General features: G+C 48.8%; 1 protein-coding gene across 1 annotated transcript; it reads right to left on the minus strand.

Annotated features, from left to right (window-relative positions):
- Window positions 1-1260: 1260 nt before the first annotated feature.
- On the minus strand, window positions 1261-16273 carry CAVIN1 (caveolae associated protein 1). The gene is made up of 2 exons (XM_053569239.1): window positions 15596-16273; window positions 1261-3573 (listed from the first exon to the last, which is right to left on the minus strand). The coding sequence occupies exons 1-2, from the start codon at window positions 16064-16066 to the stop codon at window positions 2872-2874; spliced, it is 1173 nt and encodes a 390-aa protein (XP_053425214.1). The 5' UTR covers window positions 16067-16273; the 3' UTR covers window positions 1261-2871.
- Between the last annotated feature and the right edge of the window lie 9880 nt (window positions 16274-26153).

The following is a 26153-nucleotide window of genomic DNA, read 5'->3' on the forward strand; positions in this document are numbered from 1 at the left end:
CATGATGATTCTAGTTCATTGTTGTAGGAAATCTATAACCTATGGGCAGGTGGGGCAGGCTGCTCATGGGTAAGAAAGTCTGCACAGACAGTAAGGCATCTATGTTTTAGTTCGTTTTCTGTTGCTATAACAGAATACCAGAGACTGGATAATTTTTTTAAAGTTTATTTCTTATAGTTCTAGAAGCTAGTAAGTCCAAAAGCCTAGTGCCATAATCTAGTGGCCACAGCTCACAGCAACCTCAAACTTTTGGGCTTAAGAGTTTGAAACTTAACTCCTAAGGGATTCTCTTGCCTCAGCCTCCCAAGCAGCTGGGACCACAGATGCCAGCCACAATGCCCAGCTGTTTTTTTGTTGTTGTTGTTGTTGCAGTTGTCATTGTTGTTTTAGCTGGCCCGGGCCTGGTTTGAATCCGCCAGCCTCTGTGTATGTGGCTGGTGCCCTACCCACTGAGCTACAGGTGCCGCCTGCATCTTAACAGGGAGGAAGACATGACATTCAGAGAGAGCAAAGGCTCAGATCAGGTCTCTCTTCCTCTTCTTATAAATCCCCCAATCCTGTCGCAGGGGCTCCATCCTAATGACTTTCTCTGATCTAAATTATCTCCAAAAGGCTTATCTCCAAATGCCATCGACATATGAATTTGAAGATGAAGTTTCCAACACATGAAATTTGGGGGATACATTCAAACCATAGCAGTGCCCATCATAGTGTTATAGAGAGTGTGAAATACACGGTGTGGATACACCTGGCACAGGTACCCTTTCTCTACAATGTTCAGTCCTCTGAAGTTGTGCCCTGACTTTCCCCTCCCCTAGGCTACTTCCTTCAGGCCTGTGATTCTGAAAGATTCCATGTGGGCCAAGTTCCAGCTTAACAACTGGGTGTGTCTGGAAAGCTAAGACCCTAACTGCAGGGGAGTGGATCCAGAGAGTACAGACTGTAACCATTAAATTGGGAAGCTTGCCTTTGAATCCCACCTCCATTGCTTGCCAGCCCTATTACCTTAGACTAGTCCTTCTCTTTATGATAGACTCTGCCTTATGGGGTTGTTATGAGATTAAATAAGCAACCGCATACCAAAGTGCTTAGAACAGTTCCTGCTAAAGAGTAAGGGCTCAATTAATTGGCTATTAATTTAATATCCCTCCCCTTCCCTGTGGAAGTGAGGCAAATTTATAGCAACAGTTCTCTCTCTTTTCTATCCTCCGTAACTCATCTTATGTAACTGCCTTCAGAGAATACAATCCAACACAGATACTTTTAGAAAAGCAGGTTTATTGGTCAAGCTGCTCACCAGGACACAGCAACGTGAGAGGTTCCCTAGAGCCCCATGGAAAATTGCATCTGCCCACACTCAGACCCCTTCAGCCCATCAGCACCAAGGGACCTTGTCCCACAATCCCCATCCTCTCTCAGCTGACAAGTCTTCAATCATTCAGAGGAGAGAAGGGAACCCAGTAAAGGAACAGAAAAAAAAAAAAAAAAAAAAAGCAAAGCTTTGTATTGTATAAAAGGTTTGTGTCCCCAAGCTTCTTCCCCAACCCCCTTAAAACAATTAGCTGCAATTCTAAAAAGCAGAGCAGGGAAGATAAGGGGGTTGGAGGAGGGTGAGGAAGCCCTCCACCCCTCCCTTCAGGCTGAGACTTGGAGGGAGGGGCTGTTCTTGCTCCTGACAAACTGCCTTTAAGGGGGGAGAAAAGGGGGACTGAAGTGTCCTGAGGGGAACCTAGTTGTCAGACAAAAGACATCAGGGTTCTGTACTGGAAGCAGCACCCTGCTCACCCCTAAGGACAAGTCACCAGTGGTGTCTCAGCAAGGTCTGCAGCTCTGTGATGCTCTACGAAAGTATCTTGAGAAGAAACAGCCAGGGGGAGTCCGTGCTGTCCCATCTCTCCTCCAGCTCTCAGCCATTAACACTCCCCACCCTCTAACTCCCAGCACTGCTGCCCCCTCTGGACCCTAATTTTCTGGGCTTCCAGAAATAAGCTGCCCTGGGGGGCGCACCACCCAGACCCCAGTTGCAGGATCAGGTTAGGCTTCCCTCTTTTCCTCTGGATCATTACTTTCTCACACTATTCTCCCCCCACCCCCATTCTGAAAATGGTCCTGCGGCCCTCTGAGAACCTGGTAAGATGGGTTTCTCATGCAGCTAATGAGACTTCTTTCTCTCTTCACCCATTTCCACTTTCTCCTATTTGCCCATTCTCCTTCCCAAAGCTATCGCCATGTGCTCCGCGTGTGCAGGTGCATAAATAAGTAAGCGTGCCCCACCTTCTCCTTCCCCAGGGCTCCAGTCTTCTTTCTTCGGACCCTTTGCAGAAACAGCCTGAGCTGGACCCTCATCCAGGCTGAGGGCTTGCTCAGATCCTACTGTTCCCCACTGCCTCAGTTTCCCGTAAAAGCTGCTTTCATGTCCTTTTAGTAGGACCCACTCTTTCCTCTTAGGGTAACTTTGGCTTTGAAGCCCTGGCGGGCAGGATGAGAAGGGAAGAGCCCCATGAGTAGGGAGTGATGGGGAGGGAAAGGAAGCCCCCCAAAGGGGAGCAACTGTAAATCATGGCAATTTCCTTTAGGACCCCCGACTTGGACATCCAGGACATGGATCACTTCCCTTCCCATTTCCACCTGTAGTATGTCCAAATTGGGGTCTTCTACTTGGGGTGGGGGGGCTGCCTCCCTCTCTGGGCTTAACAGCTGTAAGACTTGGAGGAGTCTCCTTGAAGGCAAGTGTTTTAAATCTAGAAAAATCTCAGCCAGTTCAGGGGCTGAGAAAGAATGCGAAAGAGAAAGTTCAGAAAGGGAAAGGAACAGGGCGAGGGGGGAGAGGCAAGGCGAGGCAGCGGTCCCTGAGCAGGGCCCGCGTCGCGCTCAGTCGCTGTCGCTCTTGTCCACCAGCACGGCGTCCGACTCCTCGGTGATCTCCAGCAGCGTGTGCACGTCGGGGCTGCTCCCGCGCAGCAGGTCGGCGGCCTCGCCGTGCTCCGCGCCGCCCTCGTCGTCGTCGCCGCCCACCTCCACCATCTCGGTGGCCTTCAGCACCTCCACCTCACCCTCGCGGATCTTCTTGACGTGGAAGGTGAAGGGCGGCACCTTGTACACCGCGGTCTTGGAGCGCGCGTAGACCACGTGGTCGGGCGTGAAGGACTTGCGCAGCTTGTCTCGCGAGGTCTTGAGCTTCTCGCGCCGCTCGGCGGGCACCAGGCGCGTGCCCAGCTTGTTCATACGCTTCTCCAGGGTGTGTCGCGTCTTCTCCAGATTCTCCTTGGTCTTCAGGCGGGTCTTCTCCAGGTTCTCGCGGGTGCGCACCCTGGTCTTCTCCATCTTCTCCTTGGAGAAGGCTTTCTTGAAGTCGTCCACGCGCCGCAGGCCGCTGCGCTTGATGCGCTCGGCGCGCGACTCCTCGATGACCTCCTCCACCTCCACCGCCTCGTCGGAGGACAGCTCGAGCGCCGCCGCGTCCTCCTCGGGTCGCTCGCCCTCGCCCAGCTCGTCGCCCTCCTTCTCCGGCAGCGCCTCCGCTTCCTTCAGCGACTTGCTGATGCTCAGTTTGGCCGGCAGCTTCACTTCGTCCTGAGCGGAGAGAAGAGGGGAAATGAGAGGGGGCAGAGGCGGCGGCCTGGGCGAACCCGAGTTGGGGTGCTGGCCATCCTAGGGAGGGGATGGGCCTACATGGTACTCCTTAAATCCGCCTTTTTGCCGTCTTATCCCCAGCGCCTGGCACAGAGCTGGGGACATCCTGGGGGCTTGACATATTCGTGTGTTGAATGAAGGATACAGACGGCATGAGAACCGAGGTGGGCCTGCATTATAACTGAGTTTTGGCTAAATATCTCCGCAGCCCTCCCATCGCGTCCTGGCGCCCTTTACCCACCCCTGTGCTTAGGTTAAACCGCCTCGGGCTCAGAACTCTAGGCTTAACCTTAGAAGGGGGCACAGCGCCCTCTGGTGTCCTAAGTCGCACACTGCCCATGCGCGGGGGAGACTGCGCCGGGTGGGGCTGGGGTGTGAGTTCAAACCATTCACAGGAGGCCGCCAAGGAGAGTGGTTGGAAGGTAAAGGGGATGAGTTTTCCATATTCAAGCTATTTCAGAACTAGCCTCGGTTCGGAAGCCACACCCCTCTTCCTTGACCTCTTCATACTGTTTGGCCCCCATTGGTGGCCACCCTCACACATCTATGTAGAAATTGTAAGAAAGAGGAAAACGCTAGCTAGAAGCCAGGGAGGCTTTATTCTTGCTTTTTTACCCAGGCCTGAGGTCAAAGGTCTAGGCGTTGGATGGTGGTCCCAGATTCCCCATGATCCTGGAGCTCAGAGCCAACTCTTTGTTTCTCCCTCTTCCCCTTAGAGGATCTAGTTCCAGCACTGTTTTCCGTTCCAGGAAGATTTTCCAAGAATCCTGATTCTGGAGCAACATTTCAGAATCTCAAGATTACCCCTTCTCCCATCCCACCCATCAGAAAGGGGGGGGGGGGGCTGCTGAGTACAGAAAAGCAAAGGGGCATAACCCAGAACATAAATGGGATCTCCTCTTTGACCCAGACTCTCTTTAGCGACTTCAGAATAAGAAAGTAGTTTTTCAAAAGGGTTTTCTGAAGATCATTTCTCAAAATTGTGAGAAAATCCCATCTCCTGAAAAAATGAGACGTTAACTAATCTCCCTCGTAGACAAAAAATTAGCCAACGTTAACTAATCTCCCTAGTAGACACACACACACACACCCCTACACATTGGTGACTCAGTATCTCTCCACCTGCTACAGAAATTCCTTCCCCAGCCCCCAGCCTCTTTCCTCTTCCCTCTCATCCACATCCCCCCAGAGTTTCCTGGTTTACACTGAAAACCAGGAACACCCGGTCCCAACTTCCTTCCCTCCCTGTCAATAGCATTAGCAGGGACAAAGAAGAATGCAGCTCCACCTCTTCTCCCAACTAGGCATCAGCTCTGCTGGGCACCAAGCCACCTCTAGCTCTCTATTACCCTACTACACCTCCCAGCAGGCAATGTGACCTGGGCACAGGGCATGCTGGGACTTGTAGTCTCTACCTGCCATAGGCGGCTTTGTGCTATAATGGATATCATGCCTAGGGTATTCTGTCCATCCGTCTGCCTCTTATCATTCACTGAGGCATTGAAAAATGTTTTTCTTACTCTGAGTGTAGAAGGATTCCAACCTCTCTTAGCAGTCCCTCCAATTTCCAGTCATACCCTTTGGGTCTCCAGCCATCACCCTCTTCCTGCCTGCTACTGGAGTGGACTTACACATTTTAGACCTCTCTAGGATATTAACTCTCCACTACTTCATCTATCTCCACCCAGAATTTACCTGCAGCTGCAATAAAAAAAAAAAAAATTGGTTCTATCTTGCCTTCACAGCCTCCCAAATTAAACCCTCCCATGCTCCAGAAAAGGATAGAGAGCCCCTCCTTTCACTAAGCTCAGACAATGTGAATGGGCTAGGGAGGGATTAAGGCTGATGGGTAGAGAATAGTCTGGAAATAGCCCCGGCAGCTGGAAAACAAATCCGCATTGTCTCCCTGCTTTATCCCCAGCATCCTCCATTCTCCTCTTCCCACCAGCCCCTGCTCCACCCCTACCCCTGAAGGCTGAGCTAGCTGGTTTTTCTGGCCTTTGGCTTCTTAGATAAAGGTTTTTGCCAGCTAAGTTTAAAAGCAAATGGGGATGGGGAGAGAGCTGCTTATAGCCAGTCCCATCTTCCTAGTTCCTGAGAAAAGGTCTCAAAACTACAACATCATGGAGGAATCCCAGTGAACGGAGGTTTATTTCTGGATTTGGGAGAGTCTCCCCAGACCAGAAAGGTATCTGGGGGATGTAACTCCATTCTTTGTAGGCTTCCCTTGGAGTGATGGCTTATGCACATACCAGAGGAGCTTCATTCAGGGTATAGGAGAAGAAACAACGTGGCCTGAATCCCTGGACAATGTCCAAGAGGCTGGCTCTGGAGAGGGTGTATCACCATTAGTCTTCTCCCTCCATTAATGGATTTCTCTTTTCTCCCCCTTTTGAAGCCAGGTTTTCCCCTGTGACTCACACTTTTGGAGTGCTGTCTTGGACCCACCCAGTCTGCCTATTGCTACAACCACCAACATAATCCAAAAGTACCTTCCCCCACCCTGGGCACACAGGCCACGCGCTCTTGTCCCACCCCTACCTCCCTGGCAGAGCTCCTAAACCAAAGGAGGGGCCTCGGGGGATGGCAGAGAGGGAGGGCTTTGTTTGTTCTGTTTTCCAATTTTTATTAAATAAAACCACCACTCCCAACAGGCTTGGTTTCCAGAGTTACCTTTAATGACCAGGTCTGAACAAAAGCATGCACAATCTCCACACACACCCCCACCCCACCGCCCACTGTCATCAAGCACACACAGCCCCCACCCTAGGAAAACCCTACACATGGACTTAGAGGCTCCCAGCCTCTTCCACGCCACCCCAACCCTGCTGTCTAAACTTAAGATCTTCTGGCTTAGGAAGATTTTTTATAAGATATAATTTAATTGAGCACCTACTATGTGCCCAGCCTTTGGCCAGGCACTTCACATTTGTTAGGGAGAAAGGACAGGTAGCACATGGATCTAAGTAGGAGACTCTCTTGACTTAGAACTAATCAGCACTGCCTCCCCTGAGAGTGTACATAGTGAGAACAAGATGGAGTCAGTCAGGCTAAGGCTGAGATGACATAGCTGGTCTGGCTACGGGACCTTCACCTCATGTCCCCCATTCTCTATAAATTCAGCTACAATCTAAAAGTAGTTTGGGGTTATTGATTTAGGAGATTAACTTTGAATTAGAAATGTCATTTTGGGTTATGGTTTATGCTGATTATTATAGGTCATGGGTTATGCCAATTATTGTTGTTCAAGGTAAGGGTTAACATGATTTTTGCTTTGAACTTTGATGTATAAAACTGTGGTTTTGGAAATGGAAGAACAGAAGTCTTGGAAGGTCTACTCTCACTGTTTTCCAGAATTGTTGGCCTTCTGACAAAGTTTGGTGGACCTATCTCCGTTGCTGCCTATTGGGTGAGTGACAAGTGGCTAGACTGTATTCATCTGGTAACACAACCACTGTCAGGGAATGGCCAGAGAAGACATTGGAGAGGTAACTCAGAGCCCAGGGTCTGCCTAGAGAGTCTGATAGAAGAGGGTGCAGAGGTGGGGAGGAAGCAGAAAGGGCTTCCTCCTTAGGTTGCCAAGATGAGAGACACCAAAGGCAGACAGGTCCTTTCTTTCTCCTATAACATGCCTTCTTAACCGGGGTGACATGCCTCCAAAAGGGTAAAAATCAGTATCACAAAGATTTTGGTGCTCCAAAGAGCCACAGCATATAAGCAGACATGCAGTATATCTGTTGTATTACAATTTCATGGCGGAGGTGGCCCATTAGATTAAAAATATCTTCAAAGACTCCTTAGGGGGGAATCAGCACAGGAAAAAATGTTGAGGAACACTGCTACAGTGAGACCCAAGAATCCCAAGGCAGAGCCAGCTAAAATGTCCCCGTTTCTGGCCTCTCTGAGTTGGCTACTTTTGGGTGCCCTGCCCAGGGCAGGCTCTGGCAAACATAAGGGATCTCTTTGCAAAACATTTTCTAAAAGAACTAGAAGAAATAAGTGTAAATGTTTTCCTCAGCTACAGGGAGGGGCGAGAGAGGGCACAGAACAGACCCCAGGCCTCATGAGAGCCTTTTCCAAGAAGGCTTGGAGCCAAGATAGCTTGTCCCCAGGAGGTGGAGGCGGGGAAGAATCAGAAGCCATGCGCAGTTTCATGCAGGGCAGCCTCTGGGTGCAGCTGCAGTAGCATATTGGGAGCATCTACTATTAAAACAGAAACTACGAAGTAGGGGAGCCCTTTCCCACTGCACAAACTGCATTTGTCTTAACTGTGCATAACTCAAAGAGTGTTTTCAAGATACCCGCATAAACCACAAGGGGCAGTGGTCGGGGGTGGCAACCATTCCGGCACTGACCACCACCAAACAGCTGGCTGATGGTGGACCAGAGTGATACCCCATGCCCACAGCCCTGCGGGACCCCGGGGACCCTAAATTCTCCCACCGGCTGTCAGCTCCTCTCGGGTGGGCAGGGGGCCCAGCTCTGCGTAATAGGGCAGTGTCCTAGGCATCTGGTCAAAAGGTGGGGGCTCAGGCACTGTCTCAGGCTTCGGGTCAAAGGGCTCAGTCTCAGGCAGAAGGTCAAAAGGCACGATCTTGGGCGTAGCCGGGTCAGAGGGCACATTCGGCTTCTTCTTAGGCTAAGATGAGGAAAAGGGGTTTAAATGGGGTTTGGGATGTGGGCACAGCCTTGGTGGCATGTAGAGCAGGGCATACAAGTCTTTGGTGGGTGGAAAGAAACCATGTTTTAAATGCTTCTCACGGGGGCCTTGGGGCAGAGAGGGGTGGGGCAAACCCAAGCCTATGAATTAACACAACTTCAACTGAAGCACCTCCCTTCTTCCCTCCACTGTCACCCCAGTCCCATCCTTGGAGTCCCACCTTCTATCTTTATCTAGCCATGGTAGGGGGTTGGCCATGGCTATTGGGGATACAGACTTAGGGGGGGAAAGAGGCTGCTGGGGGTGGTCAATGAGTTTTCTAAGAGGTCAGTTGTTAGACTGTGACTAAGGAGGGTCAGATGCATAAAAGAGAAGGTGCACAACGCTGTCTTCAGAACCAAAGGCTGCTAATCCCAGTTCTTGCTGTATCTGGGCCAGGTGGCCACTCAATGTCACCCCACATGAGGAGAGGGAGAAATATGGATGAAAGGGGACATCCTGGCTATTTCCCTTTAGCCATGTCCTCTTGCCTCCCTTGCACCCCATCTCCTGGCTTGGGATATCAGACACTGAAATGCACACATAAATCAGGATCCAAAACCAAGCTATGTTTATGACAGAAGGCCCTATGATCTGGGCACCCCACTGCAGCTCCCAGCACTCCCTCTTGAAGGGCCAAGTTGCCACTCTTGCTTTGGGCAATCAGAAGTTAGGAGAGAAGGATGCTACCCGACTCAGAAGCAGCAGTGTTTGTTAAATCCTACAGTCACAAGACCAAAGCAGCAGGTCCCCACCAGCCTTGAAGGGCATGGGGAAGAGGTGGGAGCAACAGAGAGGCCAAAAAGAAAGGGATCAAAAGTGACCCTCTCCTAAGCCCCTGCAGACTCCACACTGGGGCACACCATGGCTGGCCTGGAGCTCTGTGCCTTCGACCCTGTGCCCTTCCCCTCCCATTGTCACTGAGCCAGAAAACCACACATTACCCTGACTTCAGCACTGATGAGGCTGAGCAGCTAATGGCCATCAATGTTGGCCACTTGTAGCCAACACTGCACGTACCTGAACACGTACAAAAGCATCCTCAGTGCCAGGACTATGCAACTAACTCCCACAGAAGATAAAGGAGCCAGAACTAAACCTGATTTCTGCTCCAGATCTGTAGAAAGGAGGGGATGGGAAGCAGTGAATGTGGCAGAAGGGGTGTACCTGGATTCTGATCCCAGCTTTGACCCCAAATACTAAGTAATAATAGGCTAGTGACTTCCCTTCTGTGGGCCCAGCTTCCCTACCTAAAAACTGAAAGACATAATGATGACCTTTAACTTCTTTAAAGTATCTTCCAGCTCCAAAGGTCTATGATATCAGAATGATGAAATATTCACAATGGCATGATTAAAAAAAAAATGGCACAAGCCACAGCTCATCTCTGAGGCTGCTTGCTTAGCAATAGTATTCCCTCCCCTCTTGTTGTCAATTAACCTTTTTGACTTTGGTTTTTTGTTTGTTTGTTTGTTTGAGGTAGAGTCTCATTCTGTTGCTCAGCCTAGAGTGCTGTGGCATCAGCATAGCTCCCCCCAGCAACCTCAAACTCCTAGGCTCAAAAGCAATCCTCCTACTTCAGCTTCCTGAGTAGCTGGGACTACAGTTGCCCACAATTCCCGGCTAATTTTTTCTAATTTTAGTAGAGATGGGGGTCTTGCTCTTGCTCTTGCTCAGGCTGGTCTCCAAACTGAGCTCAAGTGATCCTCCTGCCTAATCCTCCCAATATGTTAGGATTACAGGCATGAGCCACCATGCTTGGCTCAGATTTTATTTTATTTTATTTTTTTGCAGTTTTTGCCCAGGGTTGGGTTTGAACCCACCACCTCCAGCATATGGGTCTGGCGCCCTACTCCTTTGAGCCACAAGCCCCACCCCAGATTTTATTTTTTATTTTTTTAGAGACGGAGTCTCACTTTGTTACCTTCCGTAGAATGCTGTGGCATCACAGCTCACAGCAACCTCCAGCTCCTGGGCTTAGGCGATTCTCTTGTCTCAGCCTCCCGAGGAACTTGGACTACAGGCGCTCACGACAAAGCCCAGCTATTTTTAATTTTTTTTATTATTTTTGTTGTTGTTGCAGGTTGGCCAGGGCCGGGTTCGAACCTGCCACCCTTGGTATATGGGGCCGGCGCCCCTCTCACTGAGCCACAGGCGCCACCCTCAGATTTTACTTTCATTTAAAAAAAATAAGGGGCAAGGTGCCCATGCCTCATACCTATACTCTTAGCACTCTGGGAGGCCAAGGCTTGAGGATCTGAGGAATGCTGGAGCTCAGGAGTTTGAGAGCAACCTTAGCAAGAGTGAGACCCTGTCTCTACCCAAAATAGAAAAACTTAGCTGAGTGTGGTGGCATGTGCCAGTAGTATCAGCTGAGATAGGAGGCTCAGCTGAGGCAGGAGGATCTCTTAAGCCAAGGGGTTTAAGATTGCTGCGAGCTATGATGATGCCACTTTGCACTCTAGCTTTGATTAGAGAATGAGAGCCTGTCTCAAAAAAAAAACAAAAAAAAAAGAGGAAGGAGGAGGGGGATAGTGGTGACTTCTTTTAGTTTGGGGAAAACCCCTAAAAATACCCTCCATGCCTTAGACCAGCTGACCAGGAAAAACAACCCAAATTCACCTTTTTGGAGGAAGAGTGTGACATGAACACTCCATAATCACTGGGTTTAAACAGTGAAAGAGCCAGAGCTCCACATTGGGAATGTTTTTGGACAAGGATTTGGGGTTCTTCTGGAGAAAGGTAGCCAGACCTGCTTTGAGAACAGGAAGGAGATACAGGCTGGGTTAGGATTTAGGGAGAAGAAGTCAGCAGGCCCTCATTTTGGCCCTTTAAATGCCATGAGACACCTTAATCCCTTAAATGCTTCCTGGTCCTAACCCCATGCACTCAGAGCAGGTCTGATGGGTTTCAGTAGCTAGTCCATGTCCAAGTCACCAATTTTGTCTCCTCAAAACTGATCCAGAAAACCATTTATACTCATGCACCACATAACATTTTGGTCAATGACAGACCATATATACAATGATGGTCCCATAAGATTATAATGGAGCTGAAGAAATCATATTCACTAGTGATACCATAGCTGTCATAATGTCATATCTCAACATACTATGCCTTTGTGGTGGTGCTGGGGTAAACCTATAGTGCTGCCAGTCATATAAAAATATGTATACAATTATGTAGATTACATAATGCTTGATAATGATAACAAATGACTATTGTTACTGGTTTGCATATTTCCTGTAGCATACCACTCAATATTTTAGAGTGTACTACTCCCCCTATTTATGAAAAAACAAACAAACAGTTAACTATTAAACAGCCTCGGGCAGATCCCTCAGGAGATAGTCTAGAAGAAGGCATTTTTACCTCATGAGATGACCACTCCATGCATGTTTTTATTCCTGAACACATTCCAGTGAGACAAAATGTAGAGGTAGAAGACAGTGATATTGATGATCCTGACTCTGTGTGGGTCTAGGTAATTGTGTGTGTGTCTTAGTTTTTAACAAAAAAGTTTAAAAACTAACTTTTAAGCTTGGGCTTGGTGGCACATGCTTGCTACTCTGGAGGCTAAATTGGGAGTACTGGTTGAATCCTGGAGTTTGAGGTTCCAGTGAGCCATGATTATGCCAGTGGACTCCAGCCTGGGTGATCCCATCTCTTTTTTTTTTTTTTTTTTGAGATAGAGCCTCAAGCTGTCACCCTGGGTAAAGTGCCATGGCGTCATAGCTCACAGCAACCTCCAACTCTTGGGCTTAAGCGATTCTCCTGCCTCAGCCTCCTAAGTAGCTAGGACTACAGGCGCCCACCACAACGCCCGGCTGTTTTTTGGTTGCAGCCATCGTTGTTGTTTGGCGGGCCCGGGCTGGATTCGAACCCGCCAGCTCAGATGTATGTGGCTGGCGCCTTAGCCACTTGAGCCACAGGCGGTGAGCCTCCCATCTCTTTTTAAAAAAAAGAGTTAAAAATGTTAAAATTTGTAAAGCAAAAAAGTTACAATAAGCTAATATGCTAAGTTTAACTTATTGTTGAAAAAAGAAGAAAAATTTAAGTGTACAGTGCTTACAAAAATATGCTAAGTTTAACTTATTGTTGAAAAAAGAAGAAAAATTTAAGTGTACAGTGCTTACAAAATCTACCATAGCACACAGTAACATCTTAAGCCTTCACTGTTACCCCGTACTTACTGACTCTCCCTAAGCAACTTCCAGTCCTGCAAGTCCCATTCATGGTGAGTATACTTGAAAAAAGTATTTCACACTATATTTTTTACTGCATTTCTTCTACACTGTTTTTTTTTTTTTTTTTTGAGATAGAATCTCTCTCTGTCACCCTGGGTAGAGTACCATGGTATCATCATAGCTCACAGCAACCTCAAACTTTTGGGCTCAAGAGATCCTCTTGTCTCAGCCTCTGGAATAGCTGGGACACCTGGCTAGTTTTTCTTTTTTTATTTATTTATTTTTTTGGCCGGGGCTAGGTTTGAAATGGCTAGTTTTTCTATTTTTTTTGTAGAGATGGGGTCTCACTCTTGCTCAGGCTGATCTTGAACTCCTGAGAATGTATACCAGTTCTTGTATGTGATGCATGACTATATTTCCTTTTTACCCCTCCTCCCCCTTTCTGGATTCTAAAAGAACTGATAATAGCCTATTGTTGCCTAGGAGATCTGGCATTAATGATCATAGTTTTACCCATTTGCAGGGTTTTAGAGCCATGGCCTCCAGACCCACAATCTGGCCTGATCCTCCTGCTGCCTTCAATCCACTAACTCCTTTTACTAGTAGAATTCACTTCTCTCACTCACTAGCTGTTGTCCAACTAAGTGTCGCCTGGTAGGATGCAATGCCAAACTGCTAGTTTTTGTTTGGGACTCAGGGAGGGAGATGCTAGAGAAAGGTAGTAATGACTCAGAAATGAGTTCAAAATGAGAGCTCTGATAATCCAGGGGCAGGAGGTGCTTTATTTCTCATGTGTATACATAGGTGTGCACATGTACGTAGGGGTCCAATGCAGCTTAATATCTGAAATCATTATGTCCAGCAATTCCTTGACTCTGGGGTGGAGCCACATAAGGGATTCCCTCCTTTTCCCTCCAGGAATAGGGTGTGGGAGGCCAGATGACTTGAGCCTTCCTGTCCCCTGGTGCTTTCCACCCCACCCCCACTGCCACATCTGCACTGGGAATACAGCATCCTCTTCCCCTCCAAAGAACTCATACCACCACAGAAGCCTTTTCCTCAAATCTCTCTCTCTTTGCCTGGCCACCCAAGCAGCCCACCCTCCTCAACTGCACTTTTCCATAAGTGCTGCTGCCCCCAATCTTCCCTATTAGGACTGCCAAGGCTCAGAGCTATTTTTACCTCATTCTCTTCTCAGGCCTGCAGACTTCAGGGGAGGAGTGGCCTCTGCTTTCCTTGATCAGCAGAGTCCCCACTCCCTCTTCCCCACCTGGAACATCTGTTTTACAGCTCAGGGAAGTTCTGCTTCCCCTAGCCCCTCCCTAGTAGCTTCAGTCTTTTCCTTATCTCTGAGTTTCTTCCCCGGGTGGGAACATTTTGGTTCTTAATTATTTCCCCTGTGGGTTGGGGGCTCAATAAAGCCACACTTAGAACAACCTCAACTCTCAGCCCACCACTCACCTACTCAGCCCACCACTCGCCTTGGTTTAGGACAGATGCAATAAATGCCACAGAACAGAAATCATCCCCCCACCCTCCATGCACAGTATATAAACATACCCTGGGGGAATGCCAGAATACCTCAACAGGAGGATGCCACTGGACTCTGTGGAGAAGGCTTTCTCCCTCCATACCTGTCCTTCCCCCAGAATCTCCACCTTTAGCATAGGGAGGTTTACCTTGAGGCTGAGAACTTTCCTGGGTTCTATGGCCTAGGACACTTAGAGTGAGAGTCATTTCTGCCTCTGTCCTACCACCACCTCTTTAGGTAGGTTCTGGGTCACCCACCTCCATTCTCTACTTTCTCAGACCACATCTCTCTTAACTCTCCCCAGAGAAACCGAGCAAGGACCTCGCCTCAGCCCAGATGGTCACTCGGAACCCAGCGTGGTACCAGAGTCAGTGGAACCACAGCTCCCTGACTGGGGTCTTCTCTGTGCAGGAGAGCTAGCCTTCCATTTCTACCTCCATTCCCTTCAGGAGGGAGAGCCGGGGGAAGAGGGAGTACAGTCCGACCCTACCAGCCCCTATGATTCCCTCTCCTGGAGCGGGAGCACCAGCCAGGCTTTCAGGAAGCAGGGTGGAGGCAGGGTTGGGGACACTCCCGTCCCGCCCAAGTTCACCAAGAGCTGAGTTCAGATTCATTCCTGGTGAGATTGGGAAAGGGGAGTGGAGAATTGCAGCAACACTGTCAGGCTTATTTGGGGTTATGATACAAAAACTCCATTTTTATCCATGCAGAAGGAATGGGGAGAGGAGCAAAGAAAGCAACAACCTACCTCCTCCGCTGCTGCGCCTGGCCTCCGCCCCTGCAGGCATGCGGGGGAGATTCACCGCGCCCGGACCGCGGGACCCTGCGGAGGCTGTGCACCCTCCTCCCCCAGTGCCTTCCTCCCGCCCGGCCTGCTTTCAGGACGCTGAGGTGCCGGCGCGCAGAGGGCCAGCGTATGTTCTAGGGCCTGAAAGCGCCTGGAGGCCAGGGTCAGACGGCAGCGAGGGGACAGTAGGTGGACAGCGGAGCCTGATGCGGGGGCGTGGGGTCCCGGGAGGGAAGCTGGCGGTTGTGTCCCTCGCCTGGCGCAGCCCCCGCGGTGCGTTCCTGAGCCCTGAATCACCCGCTATATCGGGCGGGCAGGCACGGAGGCCCCAGGCCCGGGCCGCGCTGCCAGTGTCCGCTTACAGCGGGCCCCAACGGCCGCCAGGGACCCCTGGCTTTCCCGGAAACTTCCCCAACTAGAAATACGTTTGACAGAGCCAAGCTAGGAGCGGTCTGCCCGGGACACGAATTCAGCCCTCTAACTCAGTTCTGCTACAAGTTTGAGACCGGAGGGAGGGGGCTGATTGGGGAGGTGCAGGGTGCAGAGCGCGCCCTTCTGCACACCCGAGAGTCCGCCGCTCCCCTAACCCTGCCCAGCTCAGCCGCGCTCGCCGGAAGGAGGGTGGATCTCCCAAGCGCCCAGGCCAGGCTGGCTCGAGAGCAGTGCGGAGGGCAGGTCGCCCCACCCCAACCCCAGGTGGGAGACACGGGCTGGGTGCAGGAGCTCTGCTCTGGGTGTGGTCTGCCCCGCGGGCTCACCTGGTAGATCATGACTTTAAAGTTGCGGCGCCGCAGCAGCTCAGCCTCATTGACCTCCAGCTTCTTGATCTGGCCCGCCTGGCGCTCCAGGCTGCCGCGCACCGTCTTCACGTTGACGCTGACCTTGCGCACCTTCTCCAGCAACTTGCTCACTGTGTTACTCGTGGTGGCGTGTGCCTTGCTTAGCTTGCTCAGCTCCCCCTGGATGCTCTGCACCGCGCCCTCCATCTCCGCCTGCCGCTCCTCCAGCTGGGCTTGGGTCAGCTGGATCTGGTCGACCGCGCCAATGATTTTGTCCAGAAGGCTCAGCACCAACACGCCATTCACCTGGTCAGACTTGATCAGCTCCTCGGAGCCGGCCCCGGACGGCTCCTCCGCTGCCGGCGCCCCCACAGGAGAGGGCTCTGGGCCCTCCGTGTCGGGGTACCCGGCAAGCGGCCGCTCGACTATGTGGAGCGTGACGTCCTCCATGGCTACCCGGAGCCGTGCGGGGCCGGCCGGGTGGAGCTGAACAGCCGGAGCTGGAGACCTGGAGAGAAGGAGGAGCAGGAGGGGGAGAGCTATCGAGAGCGGAGGAAACTCGAGCCACGTCCGTGTGCACCGGGACGCCGGCCAGAACTGTGGGGCGGGGGATCCGTGCGCACCCCGGCTCCCGGGCCAAACCCCGGAGTCTCACGCGCATTGGCTGGCCCCACCCCAGAGAGGGAGGGACCAGGGCAGAAGGGGAGACCAGCGAGGGGGAGCTATGGAGGGGGACCCGAGAGCTGAGCGCCCCACCCTTCCCAGGATGGTTGGAATAGTTGGAGCGGGAGACTAGGGCCTCCGCTGGCAGCGGGCAGCTGGAGCGGGAGTGGGCGGGAGGAATGTGAGATGAGGAAGGGAATCAGGTCTTAAGTGTGTGGCTTCCCTTTTCCCTTTCCCGTTCTTCGCTCATCCGCAAACCGACTAGATCTTAAGGCCTTTTATAGAGTTGGGAGTTGAGTGGACCATGAGATCCTGAGATTATAGGCAAAACATTTTATTTGCCTATGCCTAGTTTTTGAGGCCAAAGGTATCCTTGCCCTCCACGATCTTTTCGACCTCGTAGTTACCAACCCGCTGTTCTAAAAGCTTTAAGGGGTTGTTGGTGCAAGGGAAGGAGGAGAGAAATTAGGTTCATGTGGTGCTGAGGGGCTGCGAAGCTCCTCTAGATTCCTCTAAGAATTGTCCTAACAGTTAAGATTATGATGGACAATAAAATAGGAAGTAAAGCCCCTTTTTTACCCACCACTTACCTCTCTCTAAAAATCACCGTTCCCCAGGGCCCCCGGCCCCCAACAGGGCTCGCCACCAATCTCAGAGAGCAGGATCTATGAATGTGTTCGCCTCTCTAGATCCCGGAGACCAGCGCCAACCATGATGTTTTGACATCTCCTCGTTTAACAGGAGGAGGTGGGCCTGGAGACACTTGCCAGAGGTCACTCGCAGGGTGGTGTTGGCACTGGCACTTGAACCCAGGTCTCTGGACTCCTGCTTTCTTGCTTCTTAACACTCTGAGCGTTTTTCTGGGCGGGGAGGTAGGCAACTGTGGTCACCCCTATGTGCTGGTGTGAACCTGCTGGCTTGAGAATTAACTAAAAGTTTTTTTTTTTTTTCCCAAGACAGAGTCTCACTTTGTCACCCTGGGCAGAGGGCCGTGGCGTCACAGCTCACAGCAACCTCAAACTCTTGGGCTGAAGCGATTCTCTTGCCTCAGCTTCCCAAGTAGCTGGGACAACAGGCACCCACCACAACGCCCAGCTATTTTTGTTTTTGTTGTTGCAGTTGTCATTGTTGTTTAGCAGGCTCGGGTGGTTCGAACCCTCCTGCTTGATGTATGTGGCAGGGGCCCTACCCATTGAGCTACTGGCACCGCCCAACTAAAACATTTTCATTCCTGGTGGCTACAAAGGAGCTGTCAACGCTGAGCAGGCCCTCCAGAGGAGCGTTCTTAGTGTAGAAGACCAGAGAAGGAGGCTGCCCCTCCTCCCCTATTTTGCTCTCTAGCAGCACCCTGGCTGTGTGAGTCCTCTGGAGCCCCACCAGCTCCCTTTCCCACAGAAAAGCTGCAACCCTTTTCCCTGCTTTGGAAATCAAGCTTGGGTTTCCCCAGCTGGATAGATGATGGTCTCGGCAAAAGGTCGCTTCTAGTCTGGCATCCGCTGGCATTAGGAAGAGCAAAAAACTGCCGCTTGGACACCCCAGACCTCCTCCATCCAGGCAACCACGCACTCCAGAGAATAGTGGCTGAGATAGTGTCCTAACAACAAGTGAATGAAATATTTGCCCTAACACTTCAATAGCTGTTTCCACACAAGTGGCTTTCTCATTGAAGGTTCACGCTGGCATATAAAATCTTATATTCACATGTAGCTGTTAGCACCGGAAGATTACCAATTTATTTTAGAATTTAAGAGGAATGTACTACAGTAACTTAACTTCCTTCTACTGAGGATTGATGAAGCTTAAAAAAAAAAGAATGATAGCTTATTTGATTAGATTGTTTTAACAGATGACATGCAAGGCACAAACTGCAAATAGCATACAAAGAAATACAGTGAAAAGACAACTTTATTTCTACCTCTGTTCCTAGTAACTAGTTCTCTTTCCAGGAGACATCAATTACTATTTTCTTCTGGAATCTTCCATAGAAATTTCTGGGGCCTGGCGAGGTGGCTCATATCTGTAATCCTAGCACTCTAGGAGGCCAGGAGGGTGGATTGCTTGAGCTCCAGAGTTAGAGACCAGCCTAAGCAAGAGTGAGACAGCATCTCTACTAAAAATAGAAAAAGTAGCTGGCACCTGTACCCAGCTACTCAGGAGATTGAGGCAAGATAATCGCTTGAGCCCAGGAGTTGGAGATTGCTGTGAGCTATGACACCATGACACTCTACCCTGGGCAACAAAGTAAGACTCTGTCTAAAAAAAAAAAAAAACAAAAACAAAAAAAATACTGCACAGGGCGGCGCCTGTGGCTCAGTGGGTAGGTCCCTGGCCCCATATACCAAGGGTGGCGGGTTCGAACCCAGCCCCAGCCAAACTACAACAACAACAAAAATAGCCAGGCGTTGTGGTGGACACCTGTAGTCCCCGCTACTTGGGAGGCTAAGGCAAGAGAATTGCCTAGGCCTGGGAGTTGGAGGTTGCTGTGAGCTGTAACGCTACAGCACTCTACCGAGGGCAATAAAGTGAGACTCTGTCTCTAAAAAAAAAAAAACAAAAAAACCCTGCATATATGATCATATATATGTGTATATAGTTCAACATTTTTCTTTTTTCTCTTTTTTAATGAGACAGAACCTCAAGCTGTTGCCCTGGGTAGAGTGCCATGGCATCACAGCTCACAGCAACCTCCAACTCCGGGGCTCAAGCCATTCTCCTGCCTCTGCCTCCCAAGTAGCTGGGACTACATGCGCCCATCGCAAGGCCCAGCTATTTTTTGGTTGCAGCCATCATTGTTGTTTGGTGGCCCCGGTCTGGATTTGGACCCACCAGCTCAGGTGTATGTGGCTGGCGCCTTAGCCACTTGAGCCACAGGCACTGAGCCAGCATTTTTTTTTTTTTTAACACCTGTCATGCAATGAATTCATAAGGAAAAGGTTCTAATGAATTCATAAGGAAAAGGTTCTAATGGCTCAGGGGCCTTTCCATTGAATGTGACAAAGCTTGCTATGCCTATTATGCTGTGAATTCATAGGGAATAGCTTCCAACAGCTTATGCCCCTGTTCAGCTGGTTCTCTTGATTCTCTTTTATGCTATACTGTCTGCTTATTACACCATGAATTCATAGGGAATAGCTTCCAGCAGCTCAGGCTCCTTTCTGTTGGTTCTCACAAACTGAGCATCTTTGGGTGGAGCACGCTGGTGCTTCATTTGAACCCAAGTACATTTCTCTTTGGCTTCCTTCTTTTTCTTTCTTCTTCTTCTTCTTTTTTTTTTTTGAGACAGCCTCAAGCTGTCACCCTGGGTAGAGTGCCATGGCATCACAGCTCACAGCTACCTCCAACTCCTGGGCTGAAGAGATTCTCTTGCCTCAGCCTCCCAAGTAGCTTGGACTACAGGCACCCGCCACAACACCTGGCTATTTTTTGGTTGCAGCTGTCATTGTTGTTTGGCTGGCCCAGGCTGGATTCAAACCCGCCAGCTTAAGCTACAGGCGCCAAGCCTTTTTTTTTTTTTTTAAGACAGAGTCTCAAGCTGTCACCCTGGGTAGAGTGCTGTGGCATCACAGCTCACAGCAACCTCAAACTCTTGGGCTTAAGAGATCCTCTTGCCGCAATTTTTCTATTTTTAGTAGAGATGGGGGATCTCACTCTTGCTCAGGCTGGTCTCGAATCTGTGAGCTCAAGCAATCCACCCCCCGCGGCCTCTCAGAGTGCTAGGATTACAGGTGTGAGCCACTGTGACCAGCCTGGCTTCCTTCTTCTTCTTCTTTTTTTTTTTTTTGGTAGAGGCAGAGTCTCACTTTATTGCTCTCGGTAAAGTGCATGGCGTCACACAGCTCATAGCAACCTCCAACTCTTGGGCTTAGGCTATTCTCTTGCCTCAGCCTCCCGAGTAGGTGGGACTACAGGCCACAACACCCGGCTATTTTTTGTTGCAGTTTGGCTGGGGCTGGGCTTGAACCATGACCCTTGGCATATGGGGCCGGCGCCCTACCCACTGAGCCACAGGCACCGCCCATGGCTTCCTTCTTTTACTGATCATTTTCCTTCATGTGTTTTAGGAAGCTATCTCAGCTCTTAGAGTGCTTAATATGCTCAATAACATTGATCCTCTTGGCAAGAATCTTGCCCCTAACTTGTTTGTTTACAGCAATGCCAACAGCATGCTGGGTAACACTGTAGACTCTTCCAGTTTTGCCATGGTGACATTTGTGTGGCATGCCTTTTTGAACAGTGCCCATTCCCTTGATGTCTACAATGTCACCTTTCTTGTAGATTTGCAGGTATGTTGCCAAAGGAGCAACTCCATGTTTTCTAAAAGGCCTAGAGAACACGTATCAAGTGCCTCTCCTCTCTCCCTTTGTGTTCATCATTTTGGTGAATTACTGGAAAGGCTTTTTCTTTTTCTTTTTTTTTTGAGACAGTCTCACTCTCACTCCGAGTAGAGTATCATGACACTCACAGCAGCCTCTTTGGTTCAAGTGATCCTCCTGTCTCAACTTCCCAAGTAGCTGGGTGTACAGGTGCCCACTACAACACCCAGATAGTTTTTCTATGTTTAGTAGAGACAGGGTCTTGCTCTTGCTTAGGACGGTCTCAAACTTCTGAGCTCAAGCAATCCACCCACCTTGGCCTCCCAGAATGCTAAGATTACAGGCACAACCACCATGCCCAGTCCTTACTTTTTCGTTATTAATATACCTTACAGATTGTTCCATATCTGTAAGGCATATAGTAGAACTGCCTTATTTTCCAATGTATAGATATACTATATTTATTTAACCAGTTTTCTATTGATGGACATTTAAAGATTACAGTTTAAACTGGAAGGTAGGGCTAGAGGTTGCTGAAGAGAAGTTTTAGTGGTTGATTTGTTTTTTGTGGCTACATGCTTGCTAAAAGGAATTAAGTCCACATCATTCTAGCTCTCCCATTAGGAAAGTATTTCTATTCCACTTCTTCAAAAAGGAATGTCAGAATTTGTGGATGAGTCAGGTTATGACCCAGAGATAGGCCAGTGAATCTATCTCTGACTCATTCGATGCCTCCTTAAGAGAGAATTTTTGCAAAAGGGCCCTACCCCTGCCTATGTTGGAGAAAAATCTGCAGCAATAAGTTTCTCTCACATTCCTCTTTTTACTGAATGCCAGCTAAGACCAACAGGGGGCATGCCAAGCCTTGGTGAGCTAGCTTTACCAACACTGGAGCAAAACAATCCTTTCCAGAACATTTATTTACTCCATTTTGGCCAAAATAAGCAGTTTCTCTTGATTTGTAATTGCATTCAGCATGCCATTGCTTGCATTCAGGGGTGATGGTTTGCACTTTCCATCACTCATTCTATTTGCTGAAAGGTGCACTGTTCAACATGTGTGCTTTCAGCTCCTGAGACAGAGTCCATAAAAGGGATAGCAAGATCAAAGCAAACAACCCCTTTGGCTCAGAAAAAGAACACTAGGATGCAACCATGTCTGCAGCTAGAATTTCACGGTGTTCTATCCTATTCCTCCATCCATCCATTTGTTCAGTGAAGAATGACTACTTACCATGAGCTAGCTACTGGGCTAGGAACTTTATTTTTTATTTTTTAGAGATAGAATCTCACTTGGTCACCGTTGGTAGAGCACTGTGGTGTCTTAGCTCACAGCAACCTCAAACTCTTGGGCTCAAGTGATCCTCTTGCCTCAGCCTCCCAAGTAGCTGGGACTACAGGCACTCGCCACAACGCCCGGCTATCTTTTAGAGACAGGGTCTCACTCTTGTTCAGGCTGGTCTCGAACCTGTGAGCTCAGGCAATCCACCTGCCTCAGCCTCCCAAGTGCTGGGATTACAGGCTTCAGCCACTCCTCCGGGCCAGAGCTAGGTACTTTAATGAGGATGAACAAAGTCCAGCCCCTCCCATGGGGAATTTCATAGCACAGCAAGGGAGACAAATGCATAAATGGTCGCCGACACAATTTGGAAGGTGCTCCCTAGTTTCGGGAAGCTTAATGGTCACTACTTGCAGGAGGAGTGGAAAAGGGTTCATGCGAGAGGATCACTAGGTACAGATTAGGGGAAAGGGACTCCTTCCCAACCCCAGTAATGTGAGATGTGAAAGTGCACAGGGCAATAGCCAGAAATCGTTCATCTTTTATCATGGTTCTGCCATAAATCTTTTCAGTTTACATTTGGGAGATCCAGCAAAAGGTGTCATATGGGCTTGGCGCCCAGAGCTCAATGGTTAGGGCACTGGCCACACGCACTGGGCTGGTGGGTTTGGACCTGGCCCAGGCCTGCTAAACAACGACAACAACAACAAAAAAAAAATAGCCAGGTGTTGTGGTGGATGCCTGTAGTCCCAGCTACTTGGGTGGCTGAGGCAAGAGAATCGCTTAAATCAAAGAGTTGGGATTGCTTTGAGCTGTGACGCCACGATGATCTACCGAGGGCAACAAAGTGAGACTCTGTCTCAAAAAAAAAAAAAGTGTCATATGTTACATTCGGTTCTGGATCTGAACTGGGAGAGATCCGGGGAGACCATGTGTTTTGTTAATAATAAATGATTGGGATGAATGATGTGTCTTCACGTCAGAGAAACCATTCTGTAAGACCAGCCCTTAGCAGCTGGTTCACAGCTGCCACAAACAATAGTGCCTTTTTTTCCACCAACTTTATAGTAATTTTTCTTGTCTCTCTGGTATACTTATATTAAAAAGGCCTATAGGGTGGTGCTGTGGCTCAAGGAGTAGGGTGCTGGCCCCATATACCCGAGGTGGCGGGTTCAAACCCAGCCTCGGCCAAAAACTGCAAAAAAAAAAAAAGCCTATAATATTTTTATATTTCTCTTCCTCAAAAATTCCTTCCTCGTTCAGTGCCTGTAGCTCAGCGGCTAGGGTGCCAGCCACATACAGCAAAGCTGGCAGGTTCAAATCCAACCCACGCCTGTCAAACAACAATGACAACTACAACCAAAAAATGGCTGGGCGTTGTGGCAGGCACCAGTAGTCCCAGCTACTTGGGAGGCTGAAGCAAGAGAATCGCTTAAGCCCAAGAGTTTGATGTTGCTGTGAGCTATGATGCCACCACACTCTACCCAGGGCGACATAGTGAGACTCTGTCTCAAAAAAAAAAAAAAAATTCCTTCCTTCCAACATTAATATGTAGGATAACTTTCTTGCACTAGAAAATAATAAAAATTATTTATTAAGTGCTAATTTACATATAACTTAAGGTGGGAATTTTAGTTTGGGGGAAGTAGTTATTCAGACTAATAAATAGAAAATAAGTTAACAAAAATGTCATAAAACCTTTCCTTCCTCCCTGCCTTGAACATATCTCTAGCATCAATTATTTATTTATTTATTTATTTAAGAGATAGGGATCTTGGCTGGTCACCCAGGCTGAAGTACTGTGGCATGATCATAGCTCACTGAGGCCTGGATCTACTGGCCTCAGTCAATCCTCCTGGCTCAGCTTCCTCAGCTGCTGTGCTACCACACCTAGCTAATTAAAAAAAAAATTTTTTTTTTTTTGTAACATGGAGATTCTTTCTATGTGACCCAGGCTGTCTCAAACTCCTGGCCTCAAATAGTCCTTCCGGTTTGGCCTCCCAAAGTGCTGGGATTACAGGCGTGAGCCACCTTACCAAGCCCCAGTTCATCTTTGAGGCTCTTCCTACTTTGCCTAGGGATGTTGTATTATTTTTATTTATTTCTTTTTCCAATGCTAGCTTATTTTTCTTCCTTTCATTTTCTTTAAAGCTCCCTCAAAAAGTAAAAAATTAAAACAACAGTAGCTTTTCTTTTCTTTTTTTTTGGTCACCCTCAATAGAGCGCTGTGGCATCTTAGCTCACAGCAACCTCAAACTCGTGGGCTCAAGCAATCCTCTTGCCCCAGCCTTCCAAGTAGCTGGGACTACAGGTGCTTGCCACAGTGCCTGGCTATTTTTTAGAGACAGGGGTCTCGTTCTAGCTCAGGCTGGTCTCAAACTTGTGAGCTCAGGCGATCCACCTGCTTCAGTCTCCCAGGGTGCTGGGATTACAGACATGAGCCACCATGCCCAGCCAATAGCAGCTTTTTTTTTTTTCGTAGAGACAGAGTCTCACTTTATGGCCCTCTGTAGAGTGCCATGGCATCACACAGCTCACAGCAACCTCCAACTCCTAGGCTTAAGCGATTCTCTTGCCTCAGCCTCCCGAGTAGCTGGGACTACAGGCACCCGCCACAACGCCCAGCTATTTTTTGGTTGCAGTTCAGCCGGGGCCGGGTTTGAACCCGCCACCCTTGGTATATGGGGCCGGCGCCCTACCAACTGAGCCACAGGCACTGCCCCAACAGCAGCTTTATTGAGATAGAATTCACATACCACACATGATTTACCGAAAGCAGACAATTCAATAGCTTTTAGCAAATTCACAAAATTGTGTAACAATCAATTTTAGAAGATATTCATCACCCCAAAAAGAAACCCCTGCCAAATAAAAAACAAATTCAGACTTTGTCAAGAGAAACTTTATTTGAAAGAATTTTTGCAAGGAGAGGAAAGAGAGTGTCACAATAGGAAGAGGGGTCTATTATGGTAGGGAGAAGGCTATGGTCATAAGCATAAGGTCTGCAGATGTCTTAAGGGTTTTTCTTTTCTTTTTTGAGACAGAGTCTCACTCTGTTGCCCTGGGTAGAGTGCTGTGATGTCAGCTTAGCTCACAGCAACCTCAAATTCCTGGGTTCAAGGGATCCTCCTGCCTCAGCCTCCTGAGTAGCTGGGATGACAAGTGCCCACCACAACACCCTGCTATATTTTTCTATTTTTTATTTATTTATTTTTATTGTTGGGGATTCATTGAGGGTACAATAAGCCAGGTTACACTGATTGCATTTGTTAGTAAAGTCCCTAAGACATGCAATCATGTCTTGCCCCCAGAAGGTGTGGCACACACCAAGGCCCCACCCCTCTCCCTCCTTCCCTCTCTCTGCTTTTCCTTCCCCCCTCCATGACCTTAGTTGTCATTAATTGTCCTCATATCAAAATTGAGTACATAGGGTTCATGCTTCTCCATTCTTGTGATGCTTTACTAAGAATAATGTCTTCCACTTCCATCCAGGTTAATACGAAGGATGTAAAGGCTCCATTTTTTTTAATAGCTGAATAGTATTCCATGGTATACATATACCACAGCTTGTTATACACCATTCCTTCATCAACAAGGGCCATTAAGGGCGGCACCTGTGGCTCAGTCGGTAAGGTGCCGGCCCCATATACCGAGGGTGGCGGGTTCAAACCCCGCCCCCGCCAAACTGCAACAAAAAAGTAGCCGGGTGTTGTGGCGGGCGCCTGTAGTCCCAGCTACTTGGGAGGCTGAGGCAAGAGAATCGCTTAAGCCCAGGAGTTGGAGGTTGCTGTGAGCTGTGTGATGCCATGGCACTCTACCTAGGGCCATAAAGTGAAACTCTGTCTCTACAAAAAACCAACCAACCAAACAAACAAAAAAAGAATAGGTAGATTGCTTTGGGAAATATAGACATCTTAACAATGTTGATTCTGCCCATCCATGAGCATGGTGTATTCTTCCATTTGTTAAAATCCTCTGCTATTTCCTTTCTGAGGATTTCATAATTTTATTTCTAGAGGTCCTTCACTCCTTCGTTAGGTATATTCCTAGGTATTTCATTTTCTTTGAAACTATGGTGAAGGGAGTTGTGTCCTTAATTAGCTTCTCATCTTCACTGTTATTGGCTTATACACAGGCTACTGACTTGTGGACATTGATTTTATATCCTGAAACATTACTGTATTTTTTGATGACTTCTAGGAGTCTTATGGTTGTGTCTTTGGGATTCTCTAAGTATAAGATCATGTCATCAGCAAAGAGGGTATTTTTTTTTTATTTTTAGT

Source organism: Nycticebus coucang, chromosome 18 (assembly GCF_027406575.1).
Source record: "Nycticebus coucang isolate mNycCou1 chromosome 18, mNycCou1.pri, whole genome shotgun sequence".
Lineage (NCBI taxonomy): Eukaryota > Metazoa > Chordata > Mammalia > Primates > Lorisidae > Nycticebus > Nycticebus coucang.